The sequence below is a fragment of the Sparus aurata genome, chromosome 10, assembly GCF_900880675.1.
Source record: "Sparus aurata chromosome 10, fSpaAur1.1, whole genome shotgun sequence".
Taxonomy (NCBI): Eukaryota; Metazoa; Chordata; class Actinopteri; order Spariformes; family Sparidae; genus Sparus; species Sparus aurata.
The window spans coordinates 3081178-3096941 of record NC_044196.1 but is presented as its reverse complement, the minus strand read 5'-3'; the positions used below and the strand labels follow the sequence as shown (position 1 = coordinate 3096941).

At 39.4% G+C, this 15764-nt stretch overlaps 1 protein-coding gene across 1 annotated transcript; it reads right to left on the bottom strand.

Annotated features, from left to right (window-relative positions):
- Positions 1-7308: 7308 nt before the first annotated feature.
- Positions 7309-15760, bottom strand: LOC115590364 (myelin-oligodendrocyte glycoprotein-like). The gene is made up of 2 exons (XM_030431713.1): positions 15625-15760; positions 7309-7625 (listed from the first exon to the last, which is right to left on the bottom strand). The coding sequence occupies exons 1-2, from the start codon at positions 15653-15655 to the stop codon at positions 7309-7311; spliced, it is 348 nt and encodes a 115-aa protein (XP_030287573.1). The 5' UTR covers positions 15656-15760.
- Between the last annotated feature and the right edge of the window lie 4 nt (positions 15761-15764).

Sequence of the window (15764 nt, the reverse complement as noted above, 5' to 3'; positions counted from 1 at the left end):
AAAATGTCACCCAGACACACAGAATCTAATCTCAGCTAAATATACTAAAGTATATTCAGCACTTTCAGACTATTTGTATGAATATAAGAGTTGTTTTTAATCTGATTGTTCTTCAAATACATGAATTTAAAAAGTGTTGATTCAGCTCTGAGGCAGCATGTAATCTGTAAAGTAACTAAAACAGAGTTTTCAATAAATGTAGTGGAGTAAAAAGTACATATTAGCAGAAATCCTCCAGTAAAGTACAAATAGCTCAGAAGTGTTCTGAGGTCCAGCAGTGGAAACGTTGTCAGAGGTAATAATCCTGCTGTGCTCATGTCGCCCTCTGGTGGTTGTTTACCAGAACATCAGTGATGAACTCTGATTGTCTGACAGGAATCTTCATCTGATATCTTAGAATCTGTTCTTTTTTATTTTTATTTTATTTTTTATTAATACAGGTGCAAATCAACATTACAGACAAAGAATATAGTCAAATAATATATGTATGTATATATACATATATAGATAAATAACAGTAATTATACATATAAGCACGAACACTCTTCAAACCATTTAGATAAAGTGATATCATTACTATATACAATTGGCAGAGACAAATCAAAATCATAACTAATAATTCATCATCATAACTCAAACAATGAAAAAAGGGAAAAATAATAACAATAATAATAATGATAATAATAATAATAATGATAATAATAATAATAATAATAATAATAATAAATACACAAATAACACACAACACCTGCACATTTTATAGTCCCTTGACCCTCCTCAACCCCCTCGCACAGATCTTTCTCTAATTTTCAGACCATGCTGGATATTTCAGGTAAATACTTAAGAATATTGAATAATAATAATAAAAGGTTAAATCATAGCTCGAGCTACCTCGAGTGCCTCCCTCCTTGCATTGAGCACCCTCTGACCTGCTCCATTCATCTTGGCAACAGAGAGCTCCAGGGATAACAACTCTGTTAAAGAATAAGTCCATTGAAGCATAGACAGCGAGTGCGGTGGTTGCCACCTAACTGCTAACATCTTTTTAGCCACTATACATGCAGAGAGCCACAGCAGCCTTTGCATATAGTTAAGGTTTTGCCCAGAATCATCATTTAATAGCATACATTTGGGAGAGAGGTCAATCTCTAGGCCGAGTGCATTGTGGAGATGTTTGACTATTTGTTGCCAGAAGTTTTGAACTGATGGACACTCCCACATGATATGCAAGAAGGTGCCTATTTGATTCAAGTCACATAACTTACAATGTGGAGAAGGAGATAACTTAATCATGAAACGCCGTTTTGGTGTTAAGTAAGTGCGATATAGGAAATTGAGATTGGTTAACTTATTATTTAGGCTTTGTGAAGAGTAAGCATAATTCCTCCAAACTCTATGCCAGTCTATAAGTGATTCAGGGCAGTCCTTATTCCACACATTTGTTATCGTTAAGGGGGTCTGCATATGTTCCAACAGACTATTATAAATTACAGAGACGTGTCCTTTAGGTAGCCCTGATATTTTCTTAAATAATTCCATTATTGGATGATTAAGAGGTTTCCTATCAATCAAAATACCTGCTGCTCTTCAGGCAGAACGTAATTGTAAATATAAAAAGAAGGAATTTGAGGACAGTTTAAATGTTTCACTCAAATCCTGAAAGCTTCTTAACCCATCGTCATTCATAACGTCTCCTAAACTGTGGATTCCTGCTTTAGACCACTGAGGTGAGATAAAGTGCACCCCACCAGACTTAAGAAGGCTGTTATGAAATACTGGAGTACTTGCATGCCATTTAGATGTCCAATTGTATATTTTTTCTATTTTCCTAAAATGTTGAATTGCACTGGCTATTACTGAACCATACTCCAGTTTACATTTATTAACAGAGAGACATGTAAACAAACAATCATTTAAAGAAGCAGGTGCCACCAGATTCTTCTCAATGTTAAGCCATGGAGGTGAAGTTTTCTCACTAAACCAGTTTAACAAAGGACGAATAGTAAGGGCGTGGAAGTAAAGTTTGAAATTAGGTACCGATAAACCTCCCAACTCCTTTCTTTGTAAATTAGTTAACCTTATTTTTGGCCGTCTGCCTCTCCATAAAAACCTAGTAATAATGCTATGAATTTTCTCCCAATATCTTGGAGGAGGTGCCATAGGTAGCATATAGCTACAGAAATGAACTCTAGGAAGCACATTCATTTTAATTATTGAAATTCTACCAGACAGATATATAGGTAGCTTCTGCCATCTTTCCAGGTCTTGTTTGACCATACTAAGAGTGTTATTATAATTCTTAGTGATTGTTCTTTGTAATGATGTAAATACATTTACTCCTAAGTATTTAAAATGAGATACTACTGGGATGTTGAAACCTGTACATTCCTCCTGGCTCACAGAGTTCAATGGTAACAGGGAGGACTTAGTCCAGTTTATCTTATAGCTGGAGACATAACTAAACTGTTCAAATATGTTAAGGATGTTTGGAAGAGAGTACTCAATATAAGAAAAAAATAAAAGTATGTCATCAGCAAATAAGGATATATGATGCAGAGTGGATTTTATTTTTATTGGTGTAATGTTTGGAGATAACCTAATAGACTGTGCCAAAGGCTCCAATGATAATATAAACAACATTGATGAAATCGGATCTCCCTGCCGACGGCTCCTGCTTAATTTAAAGGGAGGAGAATGTATATTACCTGTAACTACACCAGCTGAAGGATTTGCATAAATAGTTTTAATCATGTTAATAAAATTTGACCCCAACCCCATAGAATTCAATACGGACCATAGAAAAGACCATTCAAGACGATCAAAGGCCTTTTCTGCATCAACTGACAAAATGGCTTTTGATGATAGATTATCAGAAGTATCAAGAATATGCAATAGACGACGCAAATTGTCTGCTGAGAGGCGCTTTTTTACAAATCCACTTTGATCTGGATGAATCAATTTTGGCAGAAACAGCTCCAACCTACTAGCAAGTGTCTTTGAAAATAATTTAATATCTGCATTCAACAATGATAGGGGGCGATAGTTAACGCAATGAGTTGGGTCCTTATCTTTTTTTGGAAGAAGTATTAATAAAGCCGTGTTCACATCTCTTCCAAAACATCCTTTTTGAATAGCTGTGTTAAACATCTCCAGTAATGGTGGTCCTAAAATGCCCCAAAACTTTAGATAGACCTCAGGATGTATGCCATCAATTCCAGGGGACCTTTATTCATTTTTACTAAGGACTGTTTAAGTTCATCAAGCAATAACGGGGCCCCTAATATTGAAGCTTCTTCTTTTGATAATGAAATTAGCTTTAATTTCTGAAGATAATTGTCCTTGTCTAATGTTGATGAGATGTTATCTGAAGTGTACAACTTTTTATAGAAGTTTGAAAATCTTTGATGAATCAAATCAGGATCAGATATCATAGAGCCACTTTCTGATGCAATGATTGCTATATTTGTGAACTGATCATTTGTTTTTATTTTATTGGCTAATAGCCGACTGGGACGATTACCATAAAAAAAATGATTAATTCTATTTTTATTTAAAACAAACTCAGCTCTCTGCATTAGTATTAAGTTAAGTTCTACCTTTATTGTAGTTAAAGACTTGGCTGTGTGCTCAGAAAAATGTATTTGTTGTGATCGTTCTAAGTCTATCATAGAGGCCTCTAATTCCCCAATTCTCTTAAGCTGAGCTTTTTTGAGTCTAGACGAATATGAACTGGAAAAATTCCTTATGAAGCCTTTTATTGAGTCCCAAAAATATCTAGCATCATCCACAGAGTGACGATTCATCTCCAAAAATTCAGCAGGTTCCAGTTCAAACTGTTCACAGAAATCTTGATTTTGCAATAAAGTTAGATCAAAACGCCCCCTAGTGGCTCTTTTAGGCAAGTTTGAGATCATTAATTGACATACATATGCATGGTGGTCCGTTAGGGTCATATGCTTTATTTCTATATTTTGAACCAAAGAAATAAGGGGAGTAGACATAAAAATAAAGTCTATCCTTGTAAAGGTTTTATGCCTATTTGAAAAGAAAGTATACTCCTTAGCAGTGGGATGGTGTAGGCGCCAGACATCCATAAGATTAAAGTCAGAGAGCAAATGCTGTAATGCTTTGGTTGCTTGTACATTAGAACCAGATTTACTTGATTTATCCATTTTGTAATCTAATATGGCATTCATGTCAGAGCCGATCACCAACTCAAAGTCAGAATACTATTCAATTGAGTAAAAAAAACATTATCATATGAATTAGGGGCATATATGTTGATAAATGCCAGTTTTCTTTCATTGTAAATACACTTAACAAAAGCAACTCTACCATCTTCATCACCACCCTTGTCAATGATGTTAATTCGTAGTGCTTTACGAATTAGTATTATGACCCCTTTTGTTTTATTTATAGCAGAAGAGGAAGCACATACTTTATACAAGTGATTTTCCATTCTGTTAACATCATCTCTTAGCAAATGTGTCTCCTGAAACATAGCTAAATCATTTTGTTTCTTGCTAATAGATCTAAAAAGGCTACTCTCTTATTAGGGGAATTAAGGCCCTTTAAGTTGCAACAAAAAATATTCAAACTACCCATGTGGTTTTCAATACCGAAACATTCAGGAGAAGGGAGTATATAAATGGAGAGTGAGTTACAACAATATTCTGATAAACCAAATATTTATACCAGCACCATTCTTCACAAAAATATAGAGAAGATCCTGTACATCCCCCCACCCCAACCCTCTGAGTCACCCACCAATAGGACACAAGTACAATCAAAAATACAGTTGTAACAGAAAGAAAATATATTGTCCTCTCACTCCGCCCCATCTGTGTGGATGTGGAACACACTTTAACAAGGAGAAAAAAGGAAAGAAAAACGCAGATCCTCGCCGCTTCTTTAAGTGACTCTCAAGTTCAATAATGTAGTTAAACCTAATTTCTACTCTTATTACCAAAATGACTACCTTGATGTTAGGAACGAAAAAGAAAAAGAAAGACGCGAAGAGATATCTCTCATGTCCAACAACTGTCGTGAATCAGAGAGTTAGTGCCCCCTCCTCATGATAACTGTTGAAGGAAAGTTTCAGACAGCCGGGATATTAAGAGATGGTTTCACCTGTTGTTCCAAGAAGTCCATCGCATCCATTGCTCTAGTGAAGGCGTACGTTTTCTCCCTGAAAGTCACCAGCAGTTTGGCAGGATAAGTGACGCCATGCCTCAGGTTGGCTGTGCGTAATAGCGCCCTGATGTCGTTAAACTGAGCCTGTTGTTTGCGCTGCTCTGTGGTCATATCAGGGTAGATATGAATTCTTCTTCCTCTGTAGTTTAGTTTACCCCCCATGGCTCCGACCAGGCGCTGGATGGTGCGTCTCACTTCGAAGCTGTGTAGCCGGGTGATCATACAGCGGCTCTCATTTTGAACAACTGGTCCGGTGCGATGCGCTATGCTCACAAGTGGTTGCGGGCCCAGTTTTTCTTCCCGAACAGTTCATACAAAAGCTTGGTAACAAAGGCAGTAGGGTAACCTGCCTCTATCCCCTGTTGTAGGCCAATAATTCGGAGATTGCACTTCCTGCTGTGATTTTCCAGCGCTTGTGTTTTTTCTTTTAATTCTTCGTTCTCTGCCAACAGAGCTTTGTGGCTCTTCTCCAAAGATTGCATGCGTTCTTCCATTGTATTTGCAGAAGTTTCCAATTTGTCCACTTTTGATTTGCATGCTGTTAATGTGAGATTTAACTTACTTAGCTCCTCCTGCATCGGCTTCAGTTTCGTATCAAAAGCCGTTGAGATTTCCTCCCGCACAATGTCTCTAATCATTTTCGCAAGTGCTTCGGGATCCATTGTTGCACTGCGGAGTGTAGACGGCATAAGTTTGACAAATGATATAAATCGTCAGTAAGCGCTGACTTAGGGGAGATATGAAACTCAATCTTTGTCCTTAATTGTTTGACGGAGCGGCGTGGTCGGCGTTTGGCGTCCTCACAGCATGTCACCTTATAATCTGTTCTTCATGTGTTTCTGTGAAGAAAACATGGTCCTGCAGCTGAAACACACTGATGAAGTGAAGATGACACAGATCCACATTAAAGACGTTGGACTCAAAAAAACACTTAAAATATGAAAGAATGTCCATTAATTAATTCATTAAATCATCTTTTTATTTCGAAAGCTTAAAACAATAATTAGTATATGCAATATGTGTATATATATTTCACTTTTGGAGTGTATTTCCATCAAAGGTTTGGTCTTAAATTTCATATAAAGTGGCATGTTTCAGTCCAAACCACCATGTGACAGCACTCTGACATCACTCTGACATCACTGATCAATAGTCATCAATAGTGAGTGTGTAGACTGCGTGTGAGAGTCAGAGTGAAGAAGAAGCTGATGAAGCGTCCTCCTGTCTTCATCCGTCCTCCATCAGCTCCTTCACCTCCATTTAGTCTCTGATCCAAAGTCACATCAGATCAATAATCAAAGATTGACCAACAGACCGATCAAACAGATTGATCAGCCATCAGAGGAGTCGGATCAGTGGAGCTGCTTCTGTTCCTGATGTTCCCTGCAGAGGAGACAGAGGACAGTTAGACAGAGACAAGCAGCCAACCAGAGACAAGCAGCCAACCAGAGACAAGCAGCCAACCAGAGACGAGCAGCCAACCAGAGACAAGCAGCCAACCAGAGACAAGCAGCCAACCAGAGACAAGCAGCCGACCAGAGACAAGCAGCCAACCAGAGACAAGCAGCCAACCAGAGACAAGCAGCCAATCAGAGACAAGCAGCCGACCAGAGACAAGCAGCCAATCAGAGACGAGCAGCCAATCAGAGACAAGCAGCCAACCAGAGACGAGCAGCCAATCAGAGACGAGCAGCCAACCAGAGACGAGCAACCAACCAGAGACGAGCAGCCAATCAGAGACGAGCAGCCAACCAGAGACGAGCAGCCAACCAGAGACAAGCAACCAACCAGAGACAAGCAGCCAATCAGAGACGAGCAGCCAACCAGAGACGAGCAGCCAACCAGAGACGAGCAGCCAACCAGAGACGAGCAGCCAACCAGAGACAAGCAGCCAATCAGAGACAAGCAGCCAACCAGAGACAAGCAACCAACCAGAGACAAGCAACCAATTAGAGACAAGCAACCAATCAGAGACAAGCAGCCAATCAGAGACAAGCAGCCAACCAGAGACAACAGCCAACCAGAGACGAGCAGCCAACCAGAGACAAGCAGCCAATCACAGACAGACACACAGACTCTGTTCTGTATCTTCATACTGACCTTTGACTTTGAGCTTCACTGTTTCCCTCTCAGGAAGACTCCGTCCTTGTTGAAGACTCTACACCTGTATTCTCCTGTGTCTGTCTCTTTGGGGTGTTTCAGGGTCAGACTGAGGTCTCCAGTCTTCAGCAGGTCTTTCTTCATCTCTGTTCGGTCTTTGTAATCCTGGTGCTGTTCTTCAGGCTGGTCAGATCTGTTCCAATACAGGTGGACTATCCTGTATGAGGGTTTATAGCAGTCCCACATCACTGTAGCGTCCTCAGGCAGGTCAGGTGTAGTTCTGAAGGGCAGCTGGACAGACTCCTCCCCCTCCTCCACCTCCACCTGACAGACTGAGAGGAAACAAAGCACAACATCAGCTGTACAGACAGCAGCAGCAGTTTTGAATAACTTTATTGACTGATTACAAAGTAGTAGAGAAAGCTGAAGGACAGAACCAGATGAGAGCAGCAGGTAACAGGGGACAGAAACACAGGAAGTAAAACCAGGTTTTCAAGGTGTTGGACATGATCAGAGTCCTGATGGTGTTGTGATGTTTTGTCCCTGTGGTCTTCACAGTAATGTCTCATCTCAGTGTTCAACTGCTGTTTGTTGCTTCTCTTTGTCACTTTCACATTTCTGGACGTCAAATTTAACATTTTCTTTGATCAACTTCTTCAACAGGAAGTGAAGATTTGTTGAATCAGCTGAGAACTGATCATCAATCAATAACTGATACAAACTATTAAAGCTGCATTTCTTTGTTCTAAGTGATGAAAAGATTTGTTGTTTCTTTCAGCTCGTTCCTTCAACTTTCTTCTGGATCAAATAAAAACATCACATTCAGATCAATACTGTCAACTCTGATTGGAAATCAATCAGCTGATTGATGTCAGTCAATCAAAAAACAACACGGTCAATAAATGAAGATTCACAGAATCTAAATCATGTCAGTCATGTCCAAAGAACAGCTGGTCATCAACAACACAACAGAACACATGTTTATAACACCACACACTGGAACACTTTACACATCTTTCATCATTCTGTAATCATTAAAATCTACTTTTAAACCAGTTTCAACATTTTTACAACAGTAAAACAGCATCATCATCCACAGCTGTCTCTGTTCTGTTTCTTCTGCTCAGATACACCAACATCTTTGTCCTCCACACAATGAAATTAAGAAGCTGCCATTTGTCTTTATTTCTCTGAGAGGACCTGTAGCCCAGAATGAACTTCTGCTTCAAACAAACTCCCCAAATCGTCTGAAAACATGTTCCAACATCACAAACAGAGGCAGCAGTGGACAACACTCCATGAAACAATGAGAAACAGTCTCAGGATGAGACAACATGGACAGACAGGACTCACATCAGAGTTAATGACAGAGACAAACACAACACATGACAGCTGATGTCATAAAGTGGACCATACTAAATTGTTGGTGATGAGAACTCGACCTCTGTAGGACATTTTTGTTTTAATCCACTTCCACCTCGCTAGACGACCTTTAACATTCTCCCAGTTATGAAGAACAAATGAAGGATCACCTAAAACACTCCTCAGTATTTCAGCCCCCGTCTTCCAGATCAACCCTCCAGACACACTGAGCTTCTTCTCCACTCCACCAACACTGACAGCTTCACTTTGTGACCAACAAACTTTAACAGTCAACAGGTAGACGTCTCTTCCTGGAGCTTCCCACTCTGATGCTCTGCAGAGCAGCATAGAGCTCATCAGAGGAGGAGAGCTGCTTCCAGCTCTACATGACTCTGCTGCTCAGCCTGAGGAAGACCCAGTGTAGAAGCTGAGAGACGCTGCCTGCTGCTCTCTGTGCTCACATTCAAACAGCTCACTGGAAAAGTTGACAGCATGTTTGTGGATTGCAGTGTGATCAGTCAGCAGCTGCCCAGTGTCAGACCTTAAACTGTGAATGAACCTCTTCTGTCCATTTCTTACGCTCCAGACCAAAGAACAAGTGTGATGGAACATCCATCTGGGCTACAGTCTGGAAGCTGGACCGGACCAGAACCCCCTGAGCTGAGACACCCAGCAGGAAGCTAAAAGAGACTTTTTAACTTCAGAGTCTCAGTCTGGTTCTGGTCTCTGCTGGTCTCAGCTAGGCAGGGTGCTGCCAGGGATTTAGGGCCCCATGAAAAGAAATCTAATTGGGCCCTTGTTCAGGCCGGAGAAAACATGTGATGCTGTTTTATATAAAACTGCATTTTAATGCTATATTTGACTGTCATTCCCATATTAATGAAAAGAACAACATGACAGTTACTTGGTTACTGCTCACTGTCTCCTTGTTGTCCTGCAGCTCTGATTTATCTCCACAGCTGCAGACTCACAGCTGCTGGGCTTTGGATTTGGGCTGAATAAATACAGATATGAGGCTGTATGGTTGTGTGTGATTTCATCTTCTGATTTCCAGAAAATAGAAACATTTCTCTGATTGTATTGAGTCACACAGTCTGCATGCAGCAGAAATGTTCTCCTCTGTTCTACTGCAGAGCAGGAAGGTGAGAGTCCCAAACTACTGACCAAACACTCTGTTGTAGTCAACTATATTATATATACACATACATATGCTCTTTTTATTTCACAACTGTTTAATACATGAAAATCATTCTGACATAAATATGGATTATAGGCTATTTTTATTGTATAGAGGGCTGACAGACAGACAGACTGCTGCTGCTGCTGCTGCTGCTGCTGCTGATGATGATGATGATGATGATGATGCACTTGACGTATCTGTTAGACTAAATCTTATTTTTATAAAGAGAAGAATTAAATGTGACTAGAATGCAGCAGTAATAGTAACACAGTGAAACAAACAAGGTAACATGATGTCTTTAAATGAACTTGTCTTGTTTGAATAGTCCAGAAATTAAACTGCAGTCTAATGGTAGGTCTGTTTTCTAACATCATTTAACAGAACAACAATGTTTATTTAATTAAACTCTGCCTCATTGATCACCAGGATCTTAAAGTTGGAATTATTCTCCACCTCAGTTCTTGGCTTTCTTTTAACCCTCTGAAAATGATGGAGGATCATCTGGCATTAACATTACATTAACAGTTTTTTAAGATGATTTTAAGCATCATAGAAATCTTGAAACTGAAATGAATCCTCTGATACCAAACATGTCCTGCTGTCTTACAGGGAAAGGAGCTAAATATGGCTCCACATTTGAACTGTTTTCACCTGAATGTGAAACGATGACTTGTAATAATAACTTTGAGTCAGCACTTAATGAGGATGAGATGAGGATGAGGAAACCTGCTGCTGCTCAAACTGAGAAACTAGATTCATGCTGTCTGACTGCCTTCAATCTTTACAGCTGCTGACATTATTATCAGCTTTAACTGTTCTTAAACTGTGTTAGCTGTGAACTGTGCTCACCTTTCTTTACAAAGAAATGTGTGAGGAGTTGTCTTCCTCTCCTTGCTTTCTTTCCTTTCTGCCTTTTCCTTTCCTTTAAGGCTCCCTGGTTTTATTTTCTTGGGTAAAGACATGTTGATGATCAGCAGCCACTCCACTGTTAAGCTGTTTGGACTGAACCATTCTGTACTGTGAGGGGTGAGAGGGGCCTCAGACAGTCTCCACTCTTTATTTATACAGAGGAAAGTCTCTCATCTGATTTATTCTGCCAGTTTCTGCCAAATCACCACTGTTGTAAAGACACAAACTTTCATACTTTGGTGTTTCTTTGCAGTTTTTCTCCTCCAGTCAGTGTTAAAATGCCAACAGGCACTGTTGGTTTACATGTATAAAAACAGAAGCTGTCACAAGTGAGTGATCAGAGAAGCCAACAGGGCTGATAACACAACTTTTAAACACATTAAAATGATGTTTAAAACAATAAAGTGATCCAGCCTGGCCACAGACAGTGAGTTATGTTCAGGTGTGTCCACACTCTTAAAAAAAGGCTTCATCAAGGTTCTATATCGAATCCTAAGGTTCTATATCCTCTATCAAAGAACCGTCTGTCTAAAAAGGTTCTATCACATTTCTGTAAAAAAGTGCTTAAATTTATGTGCTTAATGAAAAACAAGAGACTGGCAATGGAATAATTGAGATCTTGTTTCAGACAATAAATAAATGAATGAATAATAAAGCCCTGCAAATAAGTAACAATATGCTATATATATAATATATACAGCAATGTATTTACTATAACTGCTATATATAGGCTATAAGTAGCCTATAGGCTACATATACACAGCCTATATGTGCTTTCACTGTGTTATTTTGTATGTTTTTACCCCTACAATTTAACTAAAGAATGGACTTTTTATGATCTCTTCAACAGCTGTGTGCACATTCTGTCCATAATCGAAAAGTATATAATAAAAATATTAGATGTGTGTGTGTGTGTGTGTGTGTTATATATATAGGCCTATATATAAACTATGTTATGTATGCTAAACTGTAGGCCTATAGACTACTGAATTAATCACTCGCCCACTTTATATCTTTTATTTTTTAATTACAAAATCATTTTCATCATTTGCTGATTCTCTGCAGCTACATTCTCCTCGTTGGCATTTCATATTTACGGTAAATCCGACATGTGACTGTATCATTCATTCAGTATATATATCTCAAAGTGGAGGAGGCGGAGCCCACAGAAACATACAGGTGTATCTAGCAGCCACCTGCTCTTCAGTCGGCAGGTGTGTTCACGGAGGATCACACAGTCTCGCGGTCTTTTGACTGTGACCAGCAGCAGCGTCTTCACTGAATGTGCACGAGCGACGACGGTTCAGTGCCAACGGCTGTCTGGAGACTGAGCGTTCGTTTTCTGCCGTTACAGTTGCTAACCTAGCTAACCTAGCTAACTAACGTTAGCCACCAGACTCCACTGACAAAACAGTAATTTAACCTCTCAGAATCCAGGAGCTGCGTCGATCTGTGAGTTTGTTTGTGTTATAGTGTGACGAGCTAACCATTTGAAACACCAACGTCATTGTTATTGTGACACTTTTGTTAGCACAGGAGCAACTCCCGTACGTGTTGTGAGAGGTACAGTGACCGTTACTGGTTGAAGTGGTTAAATCAGCGCTGTAAAAACGACTGCAAGTATTACCAGCTTCATGTAGTCTCACAGTACACAAAGTGCAGTGTAATGCAACGTTATATATGATAAGTATGAAGTAACAGAAACCTTCTTCTTGTCTTTTTCCCCTGGAAACTGTATTTCCTGGACTCTCTCCACACTTTAACTGAAGGTGTTCAGTGTTTTCATGTAAAGTGGGACACTGCTTCATGCAGTGCTCCTACAGATCTGCTTCCTTCAGCACTGATGACCTACGAGACATTTTGAGTCTTTGTGTGCTCTGTTTTTAATTTGAATCAAAAGTAAGATGAACTAGCTTTAGTTTATTCTCAAATGTGCCTCATGTGGATCCCTAAAGCCAACACAGCCAGTAGTTATATTTAATATATGTTGCAAAGGGTTGAATCAAACTGCATCACCTACTTTATAATTAATGTTTCCTCATTGTGTTTCATCTGTTATTCATCTGAAACTCATCTGCAATTTTAAAATTGAATGTAAAATGTGTTCATATCTCCTCCAGATGCTCCAAAGCTTCCCTCTGTGTCAGTGAGTCCTTCTGCTGAGATAGTGGAGGGCAGTTCAGTGACTCTGACCGGTAGCAGTGATGCTAACCCAGCAGCTACTTGTACCTGGTACAAGAGCAATGGAAATGGAGTGACTTACAGCTCTACTGAGATCTGTGCCTTAAAAGGATCAACAGTGGACATTAGCTGCAGCTACAGATACCCATCCTCTGTAAAGAGAGTTGAGAACAGATTTTGGTTCAGGACAGTGCAGCAGAATGAGAATTATGTGGATCTGAAAAATGAACCGAGGTATTTAAGTTGTGTGCAGTATAACTGTGGTAACAACGACTGCAATCTGAGAATCACAGACCTGAGAGAGAGTGACTCGGCTGAACAGATGAAACACACACTGTCATTTGTAGAACATTATTTGTTCAAACTAAGAAATGGTAAGAAAAGAGTGTCTATTCCACTTCTCAAAATGTACATCAGCTTTCACAGTGAATGATGAAATTGATATTCAACAAAGTCTTTGCTGAGATTAAAATCTTTACCGACTGTTCTTTTGTTTTTGCTGCTTGCATTTAACCCGTCACTATTATTCAGTAACATTTATTGGTAATTCCAAATGTATGAGGATTGCCCAGTGATATTTTAATATTTAAATATCTATCTAATCTATTTTAACTGAAATTGAAATTGTATTTGGTGCATGTGTTGCTAATATATTTTAATTACTGTGTGCATGGTACTGAGCCTTGTTAAAATCACATATTAAATTATACAACTTTTTTGCAGAATCAGTTTTTGTTGGATATTTTTCCTTCTAGTAAAAATCTTTATTTTGGGGAATTGAAGCTTTTAAGAGTCAGTTTAAAGTGGAGCAGTTCTCACCAAGAAAGTTGTGTAAAAGCTGAATTGATGCACTCATTGACTCTATTTCAGCAGCTGTTATGTGATTTTGCCTGGTTTATCACTGTAATATTTTATATCTTGTAATGTAACCTACGATTCATGTTGTGTTTTGTATTGTTTTTATATGGTGCAACTACTTTTTGATGTTCAATACAGTCAATTTGAAACCATCTTTCTCTTTTTTCTTCAATCTGCAATAGGTTGGTAGTGGAAAAGGACTGACTGTATGTTATTTAGGTTTTAAATATTAAAGGTTATTGGTTATTTTATTGAAATTAGTAGTAGTAGTAGTAGTAGTCCATTAACTTCATATCATGGTAATTCTGTAGAATTATTTAACAAAAATGTGGCCAACCAAAGCAGTAAGGGAATAAAAGGTTTGGGATATTTATTGAAACTTTAAAAGGTTCTATATTGAACCATTTTGTCTCGCCACAAAGAACCCCAAGGATTCTTTTAAATGAACCCTCTGAACGGTTCTATATAGAACCATTTGAGGGTGCCAAATACGTACCAAGCTATAGAACCCTTAAAGGTTGAATATAGAAGCACTTGTTCTTTGTGTCCAGGTGTTTTGTCTCTCCACACATCACACAACTCCTGAGCCTCCATGAGGTGAAGCAGACGAGTGTGAGAGGCAGCGTGAGGCTCTGCATGGTTCCTGTCTGACCTGCTGTCCTCAGTACTGTTACAACCTCCACCCATAAATACAGATTCCTCATTATTACATTTATCAATCACTTCATTTAAAACATGTAGAAACACCACTCTCTCCACTCCCACAGCAGGAGCATCAATATTAATAAACACCATCTTTACGTCTTCACACACTGCTCTCACTTTTAACAGACGGCCTTTAATACCTTCTTCACTTTCTACAGACTGAGGAAGAAAGTTTGTGGAAACAACAAGTCCAGCCCCACAACTGTTACTGGTTTGTGACTGAAGAAGGTTTCAGCAGTCCACTCTGTCCTCCAGTCAGTCTGGTTATCAGCAGTACTGTGTGTCTCTGTACCAAAATAACATCCAGCTTGTTGAGAGAACACAGCTTGAAAAGAGACGCCCTTTTCCCATCAGCCCTTGCTCCATTTATATTCAAGCTGCCTGTTCTTATCTCTCCCATAGCAGAGAAACAAGGTGTAAAACAATAAAGAGTGAACAAAGCAGGAAAAAGAAGAAGTAACTATTTGACTCATTCATCCAAAACATTTCATCCTCTCAGAAGACTCATAAACAGTATCATCAAAATCCTCCACTGTGAACTTCAACATCCAGTTGAACTCCTCAGTGTTGTTCAGAACCATGAAGACCTGCCTTCTGAAGGAGACAACATGTCTCAGGTGTGGAGGTTTACAGCCCAGAGGAATCAGTTTGACTGGAGACATTAACTGTCCGTGTCTCTCCAGTTCTCTCTGCAACATTTCATTACTAATGAACGGAGGAACTCTGGACAGAATGATGTTTCTGGCTGGATGAACCAGCGGTACCACCTGAACAAAGGTGTCCTGGATCACTACACCTCGTTCAACAACCGTGCTGACTTTATCAATACTGTCCAGAAAAATAACCACTCCATTGTTCATCCTAGATTTGGACTTTATACCGTCATAACTGACTATTTCTCTGATTGCTGGACTGCAATCCTCCACAGAGCAATTAACAGTGGGACAGAGTTTGACTCTGTGTCTGTGTGTGAGCGTCTCCAGCTGAGGACGATTGATACTGATCCACTAAAACTACAGCACAGAATACTACTGCAGTAATAAATCTAACAAAGAGACACACAAAAGATAGAAACACACTCGCTCGCTGAAATGCACACCCACTCTCACTAAGAGAGAGAGAGAGAGAGAACTGACCTTTGACCCACAGCTCCACATCTTTCTTCATCAGGATGTGTTCCTCCCTGTTGTAGACAGTGCAGGTGTAGGTCCTACTGTCATAGTTTGTGGGGTATTTCAGGGTCAGACTGAGGTCTCCAGGTTCCAGCAGGTTTCTC